The 18,675-nt window shown below is 40.7% G+C and overlaps 1 protein-coding gene across 2 annotated transcripts in view; it reads right to left on the bottom strand.

Annotated features, from left to right (window-relative positions):
- UROC1 (urocanate hydratase 1) overlaps positions 1-17,991 on the bottom strand; it is a 47,048-nt gene extending 29,057 nt beyond the window's left edge. Inside the window, exons 1-8 of one of the 2 annotated variants that reach the window (XR_007767226.1) lie at positions 15,017-15,212; positions 10,974-11,104; positions 8,150-8,243; positions 6,965-7,024; positions 3,696-3,824; positions 2,963-3,024; positions 1,912-1,978; positions 1,196-1,339 (exon numbers count right to left, since the gene is read on the bottom strand). Coding sequence is in view for 1 of the 2 variants with exons in the window: in XM_050904589.1 (XP_050760546.1) it covers positions 1,196-1,339; positions 1,912-1,978; positions 2,963-3,024; positions 3,696-3,824; positions 6,965-7,024; positions 8,150-8,243; positions 10,974-11,104; positions 17,866-17,991 (813 nt within the window). In the remaining variant the exon portion in view is untranslated. Of the gene's footprint in view, positions 1-1,195; positions 1,340-1,911; positions 1,979-2,962; positions 3,025-3,695; positions 3,825-6,964; positions 7,025-8,149; positions 8,244-10,973; positions 11,105-15,016; positions 15,213-17,865 lie in introns of those variants that run through there. The other variant, XM_050904589.1, reaches the window with a different exon arrangement.
- Between the last annotated feature and the right edge of the window lie 684 nt (positions 17,992-18,675).

The following is an 18,675-nucleotide window of genomic DNA, read 5'->3' as shown; positions in this document are numbered from 1 at the left end:
GGAAATGTTTATTGTTTCTCAATAGTCAGTATCATTAAAGATATTCACTACCATTTTCACAGAAACGCAGAACGACATTTTCTGTTAAAAATTGTTGCAGTGTTTCTGTAGTCCATCCTTCCATCTGATTTGTTACAACAGAACCCTCTGAGAAGCACAATAGCTGAAAAATGCAGGTATTAGGAGAACCTAATGTTACTTTTTAATATGAAAATGTATTTCACTCAAAACTTACAGGCATATATGCTTACCAAAATTATGATGTTGGTGTTTTGCATTATATATGATACTTAAGGATCTCTGTGGATCCAATGGATCCTATCACACACTATTCTGATTGCTTGGACATTAGTAGTTTTTGAATCACAGATCATTATTAGATTCTCTTTGTTTATGGGAGGAAATAGCTGGGCTATTTTAACATATTTGGAACAGAGAAACATTACATCAGGATGAAAGACTCTCTACAAAGTATATATGCTGTGGGTGAGCTTCAGGGAACAGGGAAAATGGTACTACAGAACTTCTCCCCCATCAGCATTTTCCCTTAGCAGAACTTACCTTCATTGTCTACAAACTGGAATTCTTGTAAGTGCTTGTAATTAGCCTCACCATCTCCATACTGAAGCCAACTTTAAAATTCCCAGTTTTACAAAATCCCATTGACTTCAAAGAATCACAACACCAAGCAACTTCGTTAGTCCCAACCTTGATGAGTGAATCATACCAACATTTTTAACGGGTACTTTCCATTGCACCTGATAAGGGTGCCAGAGGCATTAAAGATTAATTGTAATGTAACTAACACCTTTTTAACATAGACTTTTTTGGCATAAGAGAGTGCAGTTCCCATGGGAATTGCCTGTGGAAGTTACACCCTTTCACACATGAAATGAGGGTAGCTCATGCACTGAGAATGGCTCATCTGACAGCATCATTCTGCATTATTTGTGAAGCAATCATAAGAAGGTACAGTCCATATCCTCACAGTCTGATCCAGAAAGTGAACAAATAGAGTGGAATAGCAGTGAAAAATGCTCAGCAATGAAAAGGACAGACAGATCTTAGAGAAGAGTATCTTTTTTTGAGTTTGGCTTGTCAGGGTTACTTGAGGAACATGTCAGATGAGGAGAATGAGGGTTCTGATTCAGCACATGAAGGAGAGAAGACAGAATGAAAGAAGCATTGCTCTCACCTCTGCAATGATCCCCACACACCCAGCAATGACTGCAGCCTTTGCTTGAGCCCCACTCATCCCTCCGAGACCAGAAGTAACAAACACCTTTCCGGACAGGTCTTCTGCCTTCAAGTAGCGACGACCTGCATTGAGCACTGTGAGCTGCACACAACACAATATAGCAATTATCAGGAGCTATTTTTCTTAGAGTCCCTGAAATTTAAAGATCTTCCATCCCTTTTGCAAACAGAGTTTGAAACTCAGGGGTCATTGGGACCATGAAACTGTTTTAATCTTTTAAGAAGGAAACAAGTTAAAGTGATGTTATGAAACCATCTGTCCTGATTATGTTTTTCTCTCACCATGAAATAGAATAGAATAATTAGTGGTTCCCAACATGCTGCTCTTGGGGTACAGAGACTTATTCAGGATGGTTGCAAAAGACAGCTAAGGAAAACAGCTAAGAAAACAAGCTAAGAAAATGTTTTTATCTAACACATTTGGTCAATTCATACTTATTGTAGCTAGATATGAGCTCAGATTGAGACCTTGAATGCAGATTCCTTCAGGTCTGTGTTCTGGATAAGATGCCATGGACTATCTGAGTGGAAGGACACTAATTTTTTTAAGGAGTGGGCAATGAGAATTTCTTTGGTAGCCAGAACATCCTCCACAGCAGGGAGATACCCTCCTCCAAAAGGTATCGACAAATAGACCTTTCCCCAGTTTCTTACCACAGTCCCATGGACTATTCCCTGAGGCCCAATGTAGCAGTAGCTCCCTGCAGTCATCTGACCGTACCTAGCAATAGCAATGAACGCAATGATACCACATGTTACTCAGGCTGGAATGAATTCTGTACGTGTCTACATATGTTTCCAGTATAACAAAAAAATATCTGTGTTTCGATTTGTTGTTAAAGATCTGCTATTATCAAATTCACAACTCAATTGAGTTTCTTCATTAGCAATGCACCAACATGTTTTTGGAGGAGCATTTAGCTCATTAAATTGAGTTCAAAGATGCACGGATCAAAAAACTGAGTGTAAACTTGTCTTGGCATTTAGCATAGTGACTAGCATGCAAGGAGACTCCTTTTCACCTTGTTGGCATCTTTATGCCATTGGTTTTCAGTGGCACTCGTGCTTCTAAGTCACATAGTCGCTTTTGAAGTTGTTAGCCCAAAATTGTTGTCCACATTCCTACGAAATTCCCAGGAAAGTGGCAATGGATATTGTCTATTCATGCCCTTTCATTTCTTCCAGGTTCCTTATCTGTACACACCCAGCTCTCCAGTGGTTTTAATTTATTCTCTCCATGGTACACAACAGAATAATAATCCTATGCTCATCAACTAGATCAGCAGTAAAAAAGTAGGTAAATAATCATTAAAAAAAGATAACTTTCTACTTCAAAGCTTTCTCTTCGTGTGAAGGAATGTTTCATAACTTGTGTTTTCTGTAGATTGAAAAACAACCGCTGCAAAGCCAGTGCTATAAGTAGGTTATGATTAAGGCTTCAGGCTGTAATTCAGCCAAGTCCCACATATAAACCTAATACTAATTCCTAGCAGACCTCAATTACATCCTTATATATGTAGCTGAACATAACTCAGACTCCTAAGTAATTCCACTTAAGTGTGCATTAATGCTTTGCAGCATCAGGACTTTATGCAGCACAGTTGAAATCCATCTGCATTAGAAATTTTAACCAGCCACTGCTTGATGTCTGAATTACATTTTAGTTAAGTATTTGATATATTTTAATAGTGAGGTATCATCTTACATTGTTACTCCCAAAGCAAACATCTTCTCATATTCATCTCTGGTGGAATAGTTGGGAATAACCTAAGAAAACAATCAAAAGAAAACCCACATAAGCAAATTAGAGATTTAAGCAGATCTTTTTAACAGCCTACATTTCTCTAACTATGGTCACACACATAGAAAAACAGTGAAAACCAGGAGGAGTAAATCAGGTGTTTTATTCCATGCATTCTAGTACTAGAAAAAAAGATGTCTGTTCTTTCTGGCAGTGTGACTGTCATGCAAGTTTTCAGGAAAGCTGTTCTCTAGCCACAAAACTAGCCTGCAGGGGAATAGACATAGAATGGCTCAAAAGACTGGCAATGAACCAGTATGTTCACTTGTCCAGCTTGCCTTCCAAGCAAAGCAATCCAGATACCTGAGCATCTGATTAATAATCATCTGTTTGCCTATTGAGGGCTTTTAAATCTTCCAGACTGAGTCTAGCTGAACTGTTTTGTTCAAGAACATGTACAGCTCAGGCTCAGTCAGAACAGAAGTCATCTAATGAGAAGATCGTTCCCTCCATCACTGCAGATCAGCACACTTGAGGGGAGAGTGACTGTACGGAATAAATGGTGCAGAATTTGGACCCCAGATTCTCCTGTGTGCTGTTGTAAGTTCAGGTAGTATAAATAATATTTTAATTCAGCAAACACTTCAAAACTAAACAGAAGAGGAAGAAAAAGACAAAACAAGATGCTAATACCTACCATGCCATTAGTAATGATTAATCGAGGAGCATACTGATGGCTGGGAAAGAGTCCCAGAGGATGTCCACTGTACATTACTAATGTTTGCTCTTCAGTCATCTCTGACAAATAGTGCATTACCAACCAGAACTGAAAGGAAAAGTAAGGCAAGTGAGGGATTCTGTTTCCATCTTACATTTATGTTTCTTTGTGAAGCTGCTAAACTTTTAATATAAAGGCAGCTGTAGAGATAATGAGGTGTATTCACATATGGAATAACAGCCAGAGCTCTCAACACATTCTTGCTTTTAATAAAGTCCATTAAGAGACATCACTCAGCAGGAAACATAAATCACCAATTAGCAAAAGTCTGAAAAAGTTCCAGAATAATTTCTCCAGTACAAACCCCAGAAACGCTTCATTTTTAAAGCTGTTCTAATTTTATCTTGAGGTTAACCATTTGGATCTGGCACTTTTCTGGCAATCTTTCCAAAGCCCAACTGCAAAATTTTCCCTATAAAAGTGATTAAAATACCCATGCATATTGTCGATCCTAACCTGAAATGGATAATTCAGCATCTTCTGGTGCTTGTCATCTTTTCAACAAATGAATATTACAATGTAAACTTAGAAATGAAATAATTTTTCTGCTCAAAGAAAAAAATCAGCTTTCATTGTAGACAGTGAAGAAAGTCCTTGAGGCACCCAGAAGTATACAAATAAATGCATCTCAATGTTGTCTGCATAATTCAATAGTTACTCTTGATCTATGCCAAAAAGTAGGCGATGGCCGTCTAAGCTGCCTATAGATTTGACTCACATCCATCATTGTCTATCACAAAGCCCATTATATTCCAAAGGACTTTTAGTATGTGACAACTAGGCCTGAGAGGAGCTTTCGCATGCAATGTTGGAATTCAACAATACCTTGAAACTAGTTTCTGTAAGCAGAGACAAAATTTTGAGGAAAAAATGGAACTGCTGAGCAAAGAGACAGCAGTATCAGTTGTCATGGGCACTTAACCTCTCTGTGTCTTTGATCTGAATTAAAAATGGTACAGATTTGAAGCCAGTCCCTTCTAACACAGCTAATTTCCAAGCTGCAAGTTAAGTTGAGCAGGAAAGAGTTACTAGAGTTACTGTCTTGCTTTTTACATTTCGTTTTTGTTTCATGAAAAATGTTGAACAAGCAAATTCTGGTCCTAGGACAGAACAGGTAACTAGCTGAACTCTCAACTCTTTAGCAGGCTGGGAAAAACATCATATTAAAACTAGAAGCTGTAAGATAGTTAGATCTTTTTGCATTGAAAGGCACAACTAGTAAGGAGGAGGCAAAAGCCTTTCCTAGCTTGAAGAACAGTTCTGTTGTCTGTAGGCTTGTAAAGTTAGCTCTGGACATGGTTGGTTCTTTAAAAATTATTCAGAAGAAAGCACAGGTCTGCATGAATGATATAAACCAAACTGAACCTTTTCACTAGGAATTTTGCAATGATAGATTTCCAAAAAGCTTGTTGTTTTCAAGCCACAAACAGAACAAAATGTTCTGTCATAACTGAATCATTCATGTGATTGTTACTCTAAGTAAGCAAAACCAAAAAGGTTTTGTTTGTTCTGCTGCGAAACAACTGCAGGTCATAGCTCTGGTTTGGATGAGAACAAGAGAAAAGAGGATATTTCTGACTTTGGCAGTGCTTCTACTTCACCTTGCAGCCCAGCATCTGCCTAAGAGACATCAGTCCAATAAAGGCTACTATGTAAACTGCTGGCACTGCTCACATCAAAAATGCTGCAAAACTCATGTAGTTAACAGGCATTAGTTAACTGGCATTTACTAATTAATACATAGAATAAAGAAATGGTGTGCACTGCCGTGGTACCTTTCTTTTTAAAGTCAGAACAGTTTTGCCTCAAAAGCTGCCCGAGACTTCTATTTAACTCCCATTTACCAGATTAGGAAACTGAAGCATGAGTTTTCTCTCAGCCACAAATGAAAAATCACAGTCAAACTGGGAAGAAAACACAGGTCTCTCAGTTCCATGCTGCCGTGAGGAATCCATTCCTCTCCCCTAACTAGGAACTTCATTACACATTATTTTTGCTTAGATTTTTTAATAAGCAAGAGGCCAGATTCAGGTAATGCCACAACAAGGTGCATACATGATCCTTTATGACAGAAGTTGGCTTAAGTCAGCTTTTGCTTATGTAAGCTACAGAATCAGAAATCAATATCTTCCCAGCCTTCGGGAGTGCTGCTGCCCTGCAGGGTGATGTAGCTTTCTACCTGTGCCTTATTTGTTCTACACTGCAAAACTCAATGCCACATCTCCACCCGTCCCCACTCTGTGGCCTTGGGGCATACCAGAGGCTGCAGGGATGGCGTGGTTTTGGCATTCACAATAACCGCATTTGTGCCTATCCACAGACACACAGGATGGTTGTTCATTAAATGTTCCTCCTGCCACCACACACCTGTAAAGCATTCAGATCCAGAGCATTTTTTTTTCTTGAGAGAATAAGTTGAGCTTATACAAAACATAAGTCTAAATATGTTGCTGATGCCAAAGATCTCCTGAAAATGTTTCCCACATGCATTTTGCAGTACTTGGATTAAAGTGTATTTATTGCCATTTTTTGATAGAGAAGGAGAACAGCGATTATACAACCACACCTTAAACATCCCAGCTCCAATTTTAGACAGGCTTTTACCCACCTGCCATTATTCTCAGAAGATCAGGGATAATGTTGCTAGGCCTGACAGTAAAGTGCAGTATGATCTGGCCAGCTAGCATGTAAATATTTACAGCTAATCTGATTTGCTTGGAAAAAGACTCAGGATTGCACTTTCTTTAATCAAAGCCTCTTTTTTTTTTTATTCCACTACTTGTTGTGGAAAACGTTGCAAAAGTACCAGAAACAAGCAAGCAAAAGATATACTTTTTTGTTTCCTAGAATTCATTTTGACTCTAAAATTATCTGTGCAAAATACACAGGCACATACAAATGCATCAGAGAAAGACAAAGAACTGGTCTTTACATCATCATACACAGCTTGGTATGTTTATGGTATTATGTTTAGTATTTCTATTGGGCTGTCTGTGCTCTCTTTACTAAATAAAGCTCTCCCCATCTATGCAGTTCATAACTGAGCATTCCTCTATCCAGACAGGATGTTTTGGAGTATTTTGAGACAACGACTGCCAAGAATTACCACAAACTGCCTAAGCAGAATGTGCATGGGGGAGGGTGAAACTGGTTTTGTGAAACAAGTTGCAAAAGCAGCAATGTCCTACCTGCGCCCAGTTGCTGAAGACCTGCCCATTTCCTCCATAAGTGACAAGCTCCTGGGGAAACTGAAAAAGGCAATTTAACAATAATAAGGCAAGCACTTTTCTGAAACACTTCACTGTATCTCCGAGCTATTTTTTTAATCTCAATAATAAATCGTTTCTAGAGCTTATTGCATCAACACTCTCTAGATTCTTGAAATCAGAAAATACCATCAAAGTGATAATTTAAGAAAAAAAATTAAAAATTCTTTTTCAAAATGAGGTGTTTGTTATTGCTACAATGGTATTTTGGATGCAGAATGCTACAAAGTGATTCCTTGATTGCAGTTTCCGTATTAGACAGACATCCCAGTAAAATCCCTAAAATAGGGACTGAGTGAGCTTATCGTTTGGTTGCCATTGGCATTTACAGCTGGAAGAGTCTATGAACAGCAGGGCATAGTTGCATGGCCTCTTCCCTGCCATTTGCAAACAGATGCGTTACACTGGGTAGTGCTTGTAAGGATGGACTTTGGTCCTGTAATCCTCTACTCAATCTGTCCTTGAGGGACAAGCTTTCAAAGATACAGGAAGCATCAGCACTAGTTTTTCAACATAAGTTGTAGAAGCAAGGTACTAAGAACTGACCTCTACCTATCTCACAGACAGCGACCAAGCTCCTGTATATAGTGGGAGCTGGAGTGAGCCTTGTTGGTGTTGTAGGAGGCCTCAGAGGTCTGCATTAGGACCAGGACCCACTGTGCAGAATGAAGAACTGCACACAGCAGGAAACTAAAGAACTTGATACAAAAGACCCCAAACCCCAGGAATCAAAACGTAACCACAAGAAAAGTATAGAATCACCTTTAGTCCCTTGCAGGCTTAGCCTCACAAAAATGGACATTCTAGCACATCACCCCATAAGGAGGCTGCCTTGGCACTACTGAAATTGGCCTGCTTAGCTAACACACACAGCAGCCAGTGCTACACGTACAGGGGCTGGCATGTACCTTGGGACACAGAACCAGCAAAAGGCCTAGGAACAACTAAAATCCTATTCAATCCGTAGAAGGAGGATCATCTGCATAAGGATTATTTCACCTATATGCCTGAATTCTTCAGTTTTTATGTGAGAGCACATACAGGAAGTAACTTGCAGATTTGCTGCTGCCCTGTGAATCCAGCTTCCTTATTGTCACTGGACCTTACCTGAGCCACTGAGGGATCCAGATTATTCATGATCATCAACATAATGGCAGCAGCTGATTTGGTCTTGCAAGGGTATTCTCCTATGGGGTACGCTCTGAAACGGTAGTCACAAAAATTTAGGGGAGAGACTCCAACTCATAAGGGCAACCACAACAACATACTCCACAGAAATATCCCTGCATGCCAACACATTTGTTTGAGTTGCAGGCTTTTATTCAGGAGGGAAGAAAGAAAAAAAAAAAAGGAGAAAGTGCATATCTGAAATGACATACGTACCTTAACAGGCAAATCAGGTTAACTGTTACCAGAACTAAGCAAAGAAAAAAAATTGTATTCAGCTTATCATTTGCTGAATCAGTTAATCAGAATTGGTTATAAATATGGTGGCCAAGAGCTCTCATTGCTTTTTAACTGGAGTATTTTGGGATGCTGGGACTGGCCTCTAACACAGTTGCCAGGCCAAGCAGCTAACTCCTGCAATGCCAAGGAAAAGAGCATCAGCAGAATTCGGGCTCATCAGACCTTGTTATTTAAGATCCTATCTAAGAAAAAACACCCAGCTTGAATTTCAGTCCCAAAGAAGCTCTCAAAAACTGAACTAGTTAGGAGAAATATGCGCCTTTTTACTGAATAAGATACATTTCATCCAGAAAGTTGAGAGGTGAGGTATGGGAAACCCTCACAAAGGTATTCTGAGTCAGGTTTCCTAGCACTAACGTGCTTCAATGCCAACTGCTGCGATCATCTCACTGTTATCTTCTCCTCCACCATCTGTTTGTCATATCAAATTGCTCTAAAACTTCTAGTCCTAGATTAATACTGTAGCTCTTCAGGGCAGGGACAGTTCCTTTGCTGTGTTTGCACAGGTCTTAGCACAATTGTGCTGAGGCCTCTGAAGTATGATACCAAAAGGAAGTATAACCACTGATCAAGAGTTTTGCTCTTTCCCCTTTCTGTAAGCAACAACACCATTACAGATGCTGGAAATTCCTAAAGGTAGATAGGATCATTTGACATGGTTTCTAAATGATCTTCATTTTATTGGACCATAGATCTTCAGTGGCTGGACACGTGCTTTGTACAGGGAAGACAGTTACACTGAACAGGTAGGCTAAAGAGTGCCAACTACAAAACAAATTGGACATCGGCTGACCAGCTCATGAGCCAAGATCTGGAATGTATATTCTACAGATTTAGCAAATGGGCTCCTCCCATGATCATATGCACTTTATCCTAGCTTTTTAGATCAGGATACTAAAGCAAATGCCTTGTAGTCATTGCCAAACCAGGAGGGAAAGCATTTGAGTTTTTCCACAATACTTTTTTTATTAGTGTTTTCTGCTTTTCTAAGCTTGATGTAACAAAATAACAGGATTTCTGTGGAATGATACCAATTCATCAAGAGGAGATATTTCTGTGTAATATTGCTCAGAACATAAGAAACCCAAAGTTCAGATATCAGCTGAGTGTGCTGGTATGGGAACATGTCTGTTAAATGGAACAGAACCAAGTTGGACTGTGCTCCCTGGGACATACGGAACAAAAATCAAATACTACCAAACTCCAGAGAACAAAAGGCATTTTTTTAATCTGAGACTGTAAGAATCTAATAGAAAGAGTGATCAGTGAAATGGTCAGAAAGAAAAAATATTTGGAGCTATCAAAGAGTCACTGATGCCAGTGATGGAAACAAGCTGGTGGACTGTCTCATCCAAGCCTACTTGGAAGGTGCCCTCATTCTATAGTTCAGGATTACGGTCCTCTGAAGTCCACCTCTGCAATATCTTTCAGATAGTCTTCCAGTTGTCCTCCCCTTAGCTGAATTCTGCAAGAGCTGACCCCAGACTAGTATGGACAGCACAGAAATATGGATGTCTGTGGAAATCAGAGTGCTTTCTAGTTGCTTGCTTTATTCAGATTTCTGTACAGACATTAACCAGGCCCCTGCTGGATGCAAAAAGGAATCAATCAGTCTAAAGAAAGCAGCTAGCCCCTGGCAGCCCTCTCTAAAACTGTTCTGCTTCACAAACATTAGCCCCATCAGCCCTAGAATGAAGTGATGCTCCAAGATCAACAGGCACAGCATATTACAAACCAGGGTCAGATACAGGTTCCAATGATGGAAAAATGTGCTGTCTTTCTTTTAAGTCCAGAAAGCCTTCTCTGTGAGACTGGAAACAACCAGCCACTCACAGGAAGTCTCAAGCCATCCAGTCATCTGATCTTACCTCTTGGTTCAGTTGAGACTTGACTTGCAGCAGCTCAGGACTATTGAAAGTTTTCTGTCCAGGCTGCAATCAGAGGTCTCTGAGTAATGGCTGGCCTCTAGAAACTAAGACTTGCCATGGGGCAGAGTATTTGGGATCTCTGTGTATGGTAAAGCTGGCATTACCAAGCACACAACCTTGCACAATCCTTTCCCTGTGTTGAGCGGTGCTGAGCTTTCCAGCAGTGAGACTGTCCTGGCCCTGCCACAGCCTATCCAGAAGGGTGCACGCTGTCTCCCTACTAGTCCCATGGGACTCTCATGAGGACAGAGAACAGGATGAAAGCTGGAGGCTGAAGGATCACTGTTATGCAGCTTTACAGAAGAGCATCCCAAAACATGCGGTATCCCTCATTGGAAGTGAAACCACTGCCATCTAATGATACACAGAACATCCAATTTATTCAGATGATGCACTTCATTAATTTGTTATGACGTCACTTCTACAAGAGGTAAATTAGGACACAGCAATGCTACTATTTAAAGGTCAGTTCCACAGGTGAAAGCCGGTAAGCAAATGGCAGCCAAATACAATGATGTGAACCATCCAGTCCTTACCTCATCTCAATATCTGGAAAGAATCTGTACATATAGATATGGCCGTACAGCCTGAGTTCTTCAGCAAATTCCAGCACCAGCTTCTTTTGTATTTCAGGTGGGAAATAACGCAAGGCATTGCGCAAAGCCAGCTGCCAAAAAAACCCAAGAGAGACAAAAATGGAGGTAAATGGGTGGCCCTGAACTTTAATCAGACTCTGCTGGAAGCCTGCCTAAGCTATCACAAGGATGATATAATTTAAAAGGCCAGCCTCACACCAGGGGAGCTCCATTCCTGCTCTCCTATTGAAGTGTTTCCACCTGCATCTTCCCTTATAGATTCAATTGCTGTACACATGTAACTCTCTCCTCCCCGCCCCCCCAAATCTGCATGGAGAGACCTTGGAGATTTGTTAAGTAGTGCTCAATCCTACCAATATCAGACATGGACAAATTCCTCTCACAATGCTATGGGGCACTGAACTACCAAGGGAAAAATTGTTCAGAAATCCTTAGACTGAGACCCTGAACTCCTAGAGACACTGAAGACCCTACTGTACTTTCCGTTCAAAAAAGGGATCTTAGCCCTGAGTTATGTGACATACTCCCAGATGAAGATGTTCTTGGGCTAAATTTTATTAAAGATTCACTACATTTAGCATCATAATGTATTGCAGAGGGTGGTGGTTTACATTATTTTATTGATGCTACATGTATCACTTCCAAATTAGCTAAAGTGATTACTAGGCACTGAATTAAATTCTGCAGATGATACTACGTGGCTTATACTCCCTATTGCCTTCAAAGACATTACCCATGGTTTGCAAAGTACGGTATGTCCTTTTGGATGAAAGAAACCATAAATAAATCACTATCTTTAGTAACAGCCTGTTAAGTCATGTGTCTCTATTTCATGTTCCATTTGATTAGAACCATAATGAGAATAAAGACTTTGTAATCTTTAAAAAGCCAATTTCATGCAAAGATGCTAAAAGATTTGTAAGTTCCCTGACAAATGGCGACACTATCCAAATGACTTTTAGTTGGAGAGATTCACAAATCATATGGAACTTCACATCTTCTTTAGGCTGATTTTTAATGGCTGTGGAAAGAATAGAAAGGGATCAAGTTTGCTTCCAAATCTGGTAACAGTCTACAAAACAACCAGAGAAGCCCAGTTTCAGAGAGGGCTGAGTATAGCAAGGATACTCCATGTTTGTGACACCTGCCATTGGCAGTTCAAAGAGTTATGGAAGCAAGTATTTTCTGGAGGAAGTGAAGGGGTAGGCTTTAGTAGAGGAAATAGGTTTCTAGAACAAAGGCACCTAGAACCATCCAGTCTAGGTATCATCACCATCCATCCTGGTAAGAAGTCCTGAAAAGCCCTATAAAGCCCTTAGCTCAGTAATAAACCTCCTCATTCAACTTGACTATGGTCTGGCTCTTATGGCTAGAGCTCTCCAACTCCTTCATTTGAGCATGCTGGTCTCACATACCTTAGAGCAGACAGGAAGAACAGTATCTCTAAATCTAAAAATGCCCCATACTAAGAGAGGTTTTTGTTGGCATACTTGCTACTGAACAGGCATATGGTTCAGACCCTTTCAGATCAGTGAAGCTATACTGATTTACACCAGCTGAGAATCAGACCAGTAAAACCCTACAAATTAGATTTGCCCTTCCACACAGAGAATGACAAGGGGGAAAACCTATTTACCAGATGAGCAAATGCAACTTCCATCTCCAAATACCACCTTATTCTTCTCCAGTTAGATAAGCAGTCATTTTTCAAGGGCATGTTATTAATAAACACAAAATCCCAGCTATATCCACACCATGACAAAATATGTGGGGATTTTCAAAGTTAATCTCAGAGGCAAGCAGCCATCACAGTGTGTTCTAGATCTAAGAAATTTCTAAAGTAAGAATAAAATCACCTACACCCCTTACAACAACAAAATCAAGAGAAAAACATTGCCACATTTGGCATTTTGGTTGCCTATGAGAACTACAGAGAACTATCAGGATGAATGTTTTGCTTCCAGTCTGGCAAGGATCACCCAGTCTTTGATCAATATATTATTTGTATTATAATGAAACTGATGGGCAAATATTTTTCTTTGCCCTAAAAATATAAGCAAGCAAGATCTGTTTGGATTTTCAAATAAATCCACTTAGACTGAGCCTCTATCCTATTAATGTTACACATTAGCAGAAGCCTGAATTTTGATGATGCAAACATTAATGAAACATGAACTTGGATGTTACATGAAGGGCGGGAAGGGCGCCTGGTTGCACAGACAATAGAGATTTTATAAAAGAGGACTAGACTGTGGCTTGTTTAGCTTAACTGAAAAAGGTGACATTTGATTGCTGTCTCACTGCAGAATAAATGTCAAAGCAGGAAGGAACTTCAGGGAAATGCTGGAAGAGGAATAAATAGCTGTGAACTAGCCATAAAAAATGTAGTCTTGAAATGAGAAGAATTTAACTATAAAAGATTCTGAAACAGTCTCTCAATAGGAGAGCTGGGGCACTTAAAATTGCTTAGATGGAGCCTGGCTGCTTTATGAAAGGGCAATTGCCATGTGCATCAGGAAGAATTTTGCATATTCATTATTGAGTTATAAACTGAATAACCTGAGAAAGGCACTCAAGGAGCAAATTCAAACAGGCTGATCATCATCCTTTTGTGGAAAGGCAATACAAGGTCATTATTCCTTACATTTCATTAAAGCAACATATAAAACATTATTCTAACCTTTAAGTAGGATTGATTTACCTATGACGCATTGCATTCTGAATATTAGATATTATGCATTTGATATTTAGGTGTTCTTCCTGTTCATAACTTCCACTGACAGAAGCTTAAGCTCAGCACCTCTGAAAAACCAGGTCCAGAGTTCATTAGTGTCTTAAAAAAAATAAAAATCAATTGCACTTATACTCCTGAGCCTGATAGGTTGTTTTAAAAAACCTGCTCTGAATTTGCTGAGTTACTGATTCAGTTCAGCTCAGTGCAATGCAAGCATCAGATGCAAAGTCTTCCTCTTAGATCTGCCAGCTGGATCTAACATTTGATTCTTGTGTTTAAGCTCTAGTCACTATTAGGGTGTCTTTTTTTGTATTCACTGGCATTTATACTGTAAAACATGATCCTGCTGCTATTTAATCAAGATTCAAACCTCTCAATGTCAACGAAATTAGTCAAAAGAACCCATGAAATCCTGCTCCAATTGATCAGCTGTAAATATCTTTGTTGGGAGATTCTCTTGAGAAATCAAGTGTACCAGCCTCTTTGTTAATTGGTGTTTGTTGAAGAACCAGTGCCTCTTTGGAAGGAATATATCATTCATTCCATTTTCTAACAAGGTCATCAGAACTTCCAATTTAAGGATCTTGAGACACTCAAACACTAAGATTTGCAGTCTCCCTGTTTACTGAGGGAAAGGGAAGCATGACGAGAGGAAGTGACTAGCTTAACTCTACAACAGTTTCATTCTTAGTTCTGCCCCTTTTCCAGTGGAGATGTTGCTTGCCTCCCACCTGTCATCTTCTGCCTGATGATATCCAGGCCCAGAATCTTTGGTGGCACTATTCTCTAAACAGCAACTGTAAAAGCAAGGTTGTTGTTTCATGTATTCTTCTTCATAGGTCCCAGTTTAGATCAGCTCAGCTGGGAAGTAAACATGGCAATTTCTGACTGGCCATTGCTATAAATGCTCTACAGGATGTGAAAAGTTTAACCAAGTTCTTTATTATCCAGATGTTCCAAACAGGAGCCAACAAGTTGGCCTTCCCAATCCACATATAAACTTTTAAAAGTGGCCTCATTTCTAGATGTGTAAAGCAACCGTTAAGGTCAAATGTCCTGCTGCTTCTCCAGAAAGTTGCACAAGAACTTCAGGTGCTATGTGACTTCACAGGCTCTAGTTTTCAGCATTTTCTACTAGGATGTCATGAAGCAGCAAGGCCCAGCTGGTCCTTAAGGGATAGAAAGCCAAGCAGAGTAACACAGCCAGCAGGACAGGCACCTCATTAGCCAGGGTCCAGCCTCATAGTACCTGAGGGAGGTGAGTAGGGCAGCCCAGGGATGGCAGCCACATTCCACAAGGAGTCCAGGTCATCAGGCAAGATCACAGTGATGTGCAGGTCCAGGGCCAAGCTAGGAGTACAAGTCAGGATCAGGTCTGGTGCTGGTTACCACAGAGAGGCAGGGCCAAGAGATCACCAGGAAGGTTCATAGTGGCAAGTCAGCCCACAGGTTGGCGACCAGATCAGTGAGGTCCATGGCTGGGCACAGGGACACCCTGTGACAGAACTAAAGACAGACACATCTCCAGCATAACTGAGATTGAAGTCCCAGGCCTGAGCTTAAATAGAGCCCCTAAGCCTAGGGGCAGAGGGGGTGGGTGGAGATCTCAGGTGAGGCTCGTCAAGGTCATCAAGGCCCATTACTGACCTCAGGGCCCTGTGACAGAAACCCAAGTGATACTGCAATCGGGTAACAGATGATCATGCTGGGGTAGCAGGAAGACTGTAACATGACTTGGCTCAAAGATACATAAAGGAACTGCTGCACGGATGGAGGCATACCATTTTTTTCTGATTCTGAGCAACACTGAGAAGTGCACATTCTTCCCAAGTTGCTCCAGCTTTACTGGAATGTCAATGAGTATTGAGCACGCAACGTCCTTGTTCTGCAAAGGGCACACCACACATAAGATTTTAAGGGTAGTTTCTTTGTAGCATATTTACATTAAGATACAGATGCTGAGAAACAGAAAGCTAGGGTTTCCTGAGCTGTGGAGGGAAAGAGAGAGGATGTGGCTGTTTCAGGCCTCAGGCAAAGAATGCCAAAGGAAGAGAACTCAGGAAACATATGAACAGAATCAGTTCTGAGAAATGGCTTGATTTATCCAAGAAGATTAAAGTTGGTATGATAGGAAGAATTATACACCTCTTCAGCAAGTCCCAAAACACACAGAACTTTATAAATCTCACTTACAGGATTTCTAGTATAACCACAAAAGGAGGCCCAAGAAAATAGAACATTGGCAGTGCTAAGGTTTATTATTGTAGAAAGGGCTAAAATTGGAATGAAGGCATATGAAGAGAGGGACAAATCCTGCGGAAATCAGCAGAGCATTATTAACCTCACTTCTGTCAAAGCTTCCCCTGAGTACTTCAATTAAAAAATGAACACAGTGTCATACATAAAGACAAGCCTCGCAATATGCTAAGCATTACACACTGTCAACAAAATCTGGAAGCCTGTCTCGAGACTTAAAAACCAACTTGTAGACAGACAGCCTTTCTGTCTACATGCTTTTCTAAGCATGGAACCTCTTAAAAAAAAGAGATTTGACCTTTCAGATATAAAATAAATACCAGCTGAGCCTCTAACTCTGTTAAGAGTTTAAGGTGGAGGATTAAAAGTAAAATAAATCAGAAAGGAAGCTTTTAAATCTTTAACAGTCTAATAAAAAAACGAACTAGCATGACCTCTTACCACATGTGGTAGGTAAGAAGGAGAGATGAGGGTAGGATGTCAGACAGTAGACTGGGCCAGAAAATCAGTCTACTGCCATCTTCCTGCAACACTTAAAGGAGGCAGGAAACTATTCCAGTTTCTATATAGGGAGTGAGGACTTTGTCATTACCTTTCTCTCCCCACGTAAAGATTAAGGTTTGGCATCCTTTTGAGAGATACCATCTCCTCTCCTGCAACATGGACTCCTTCATGCCATAGCAGACTTCTCCTGGGGAAAAGTGATTTAGCAAAGGCAAGGAATAAAATGGAGATGATTGGCAATGTTCTGACATGCAGTGAAGCTCACTCCCCACTCCTTTATCTTCACAGCCATCACCACAGCCCTCTTCTGCCCATTTAGTAGCCACACTTCCATGTGTCTGAGCTGTCCCAGGCACAGACAGGATGCCTCAGCCATGAATGCTCCTGACATTGAAGTAAATCCTCTTTGGATATCTCACAGCTGTTCCTCTTTCTACCCTTTGACTAGGCGCTCCTCTGCTTGTGGAAGTGGACTTTGAAAGAATTTGGCTGCTGATGCCAGTGGGGAACTCCCACGAAGGCAAGGAAGTTGCGTGCAACTTGTTAGTGGGGAAGGAACTTCTGTGTTCTGACCAGAATGTCACATTGTAAGTGATGTTACACGTGATGAAGCACAGACTTTCAAACTAAGGAACCCACCTTATCTTCTCCCACACAAATTCCTAAGGATCTCCACCCATTGACCATTATTTTCTGCTGCTGATTTTTTTTAAATCTCTAATATGAAATAATGCAATGATTACTTTAGTGTGTACGTAGACTATTCAAACAAAAAGAGACAGGAAAAGAATTACACAACTAAAGACAAATAATTAACTCAACTCCCTACAAAGTTGCCTAAATTCCAGGATGCTCAGACTACTGGTTAAAATAAATTATCTTTGGATCTTTCATGCAAATATACAGAAGTGTAGCTTGTACTGTGATGCTGATTCATCACATTTGATGTTTATTGTATTTGAGGGGTTAGCTTTCACTCCCATACATATGCAGTGTTTTTGCAACAGCATTCATAATTTCATCTCCAAGGAACAATGCTGGATTGACAGCATTGAAGTCTAATGTCTCTTGTTTAGCCATTTAAAGTCACGGAAGCTGTTTTGCAGCAAATCTCCCTCATATCAACCTGCTTATCTCTGGGGGAGGAAGAAAGACAGCAAGCAGAAGAGTTTTCAGTACTTTGTTCCATTACCCGCTGAAATTACAACACCAAGGAAATACATTTGCCACAAAGTTAGGTGCGCACTCAGAAAAGCATTTGAGGTGATCAGGTCTGCTGCCCCGAGCTGCATTTATCTGAAAGGAAGAGAAGTGAGGCCCTGTGAAATCCCATGTTACCTTTTTCTCCTGAGCAGTGAGATTAGGGGTTCTCACGGGTGCATGGGGTATTCCTGTCCTCCGACCTCTGTTTTCAGGCAAAGGGTATAGAGGAAGGCCACGACAGATTTCCTTCAGGCTGGTCATAGCTGCTGAGGAAACAAGAGGAGGAAAGGCAAGGCAAACTGGAGAGGTACGAGGAACGGGGAACAAAGGGTGCAGGCAAGCAAGATGCTAAGCACTTCAGATGTACCACCACTCCGGGGTGATCTCAAAGAGGACAGCCTGTCCTCTGGCTTTTGCAAACAGGCTTGTCAAGCAGCGGGCAGGCGGCACAGGTGACACACCTCCCCGCTCTGGGCCATGCCATTGGCTCTTCCCTCTTCCCCCAAAATGAATGATTCACAGTTTTGCTGTTTATTCTCTAGATGCTTTGTCAGCTGGTGCTGTGCTCAGCCACGAGAGCAAATTCAGTCACTTTCCCAATCATCTGATTCCCCCGATGTCCTAGTGAGAGTCATGGTCTGGAGCATGAACCTTGCCTGAAACCTCAAGGATTGTGCATTTACATTTCTACAGTTTAGGAGCTGACTAAAGTTAATCATTATTATTCATGTCACTGTTCATACACACTGTTCAGATAAGATGGGCATTCTCTGTTTGACACGTCTAGGTATGGGCTGTTCCTCAGATCTCATCAATTCATCTTCTAGACAACAGCGGTTGTCAATGATAACAGCAAAATATCCCCCTTAGTTGTCAGCTCCTCTTAGCTCACAGGCATGAATGGATTTTAGTAGTATTAAACTGGAAATGTACTCATTAGCACTG

The sequence above is a fragment of the Gymnogyps californianus genome, chromosome 13 (assembly GCF_018139145.2).
Source record: "Gymnogyps californianus isolate 813 chromosome 13, ASM1813914v2, whole genome shotgun sequence".
NCBI classification, from domain to species: domain Eukaryota; kingdom Metazoa; phylum Chordata; class Aves; order Accipitriformes; family Cathartidae; genus Gymnogyps; species Gymnogyps californianus.
The sequence above is the reverse complement of the archived record's forward strand: the minus strand, read 5'-3'. Positions and strand labels throughout refer to the sequence as shown.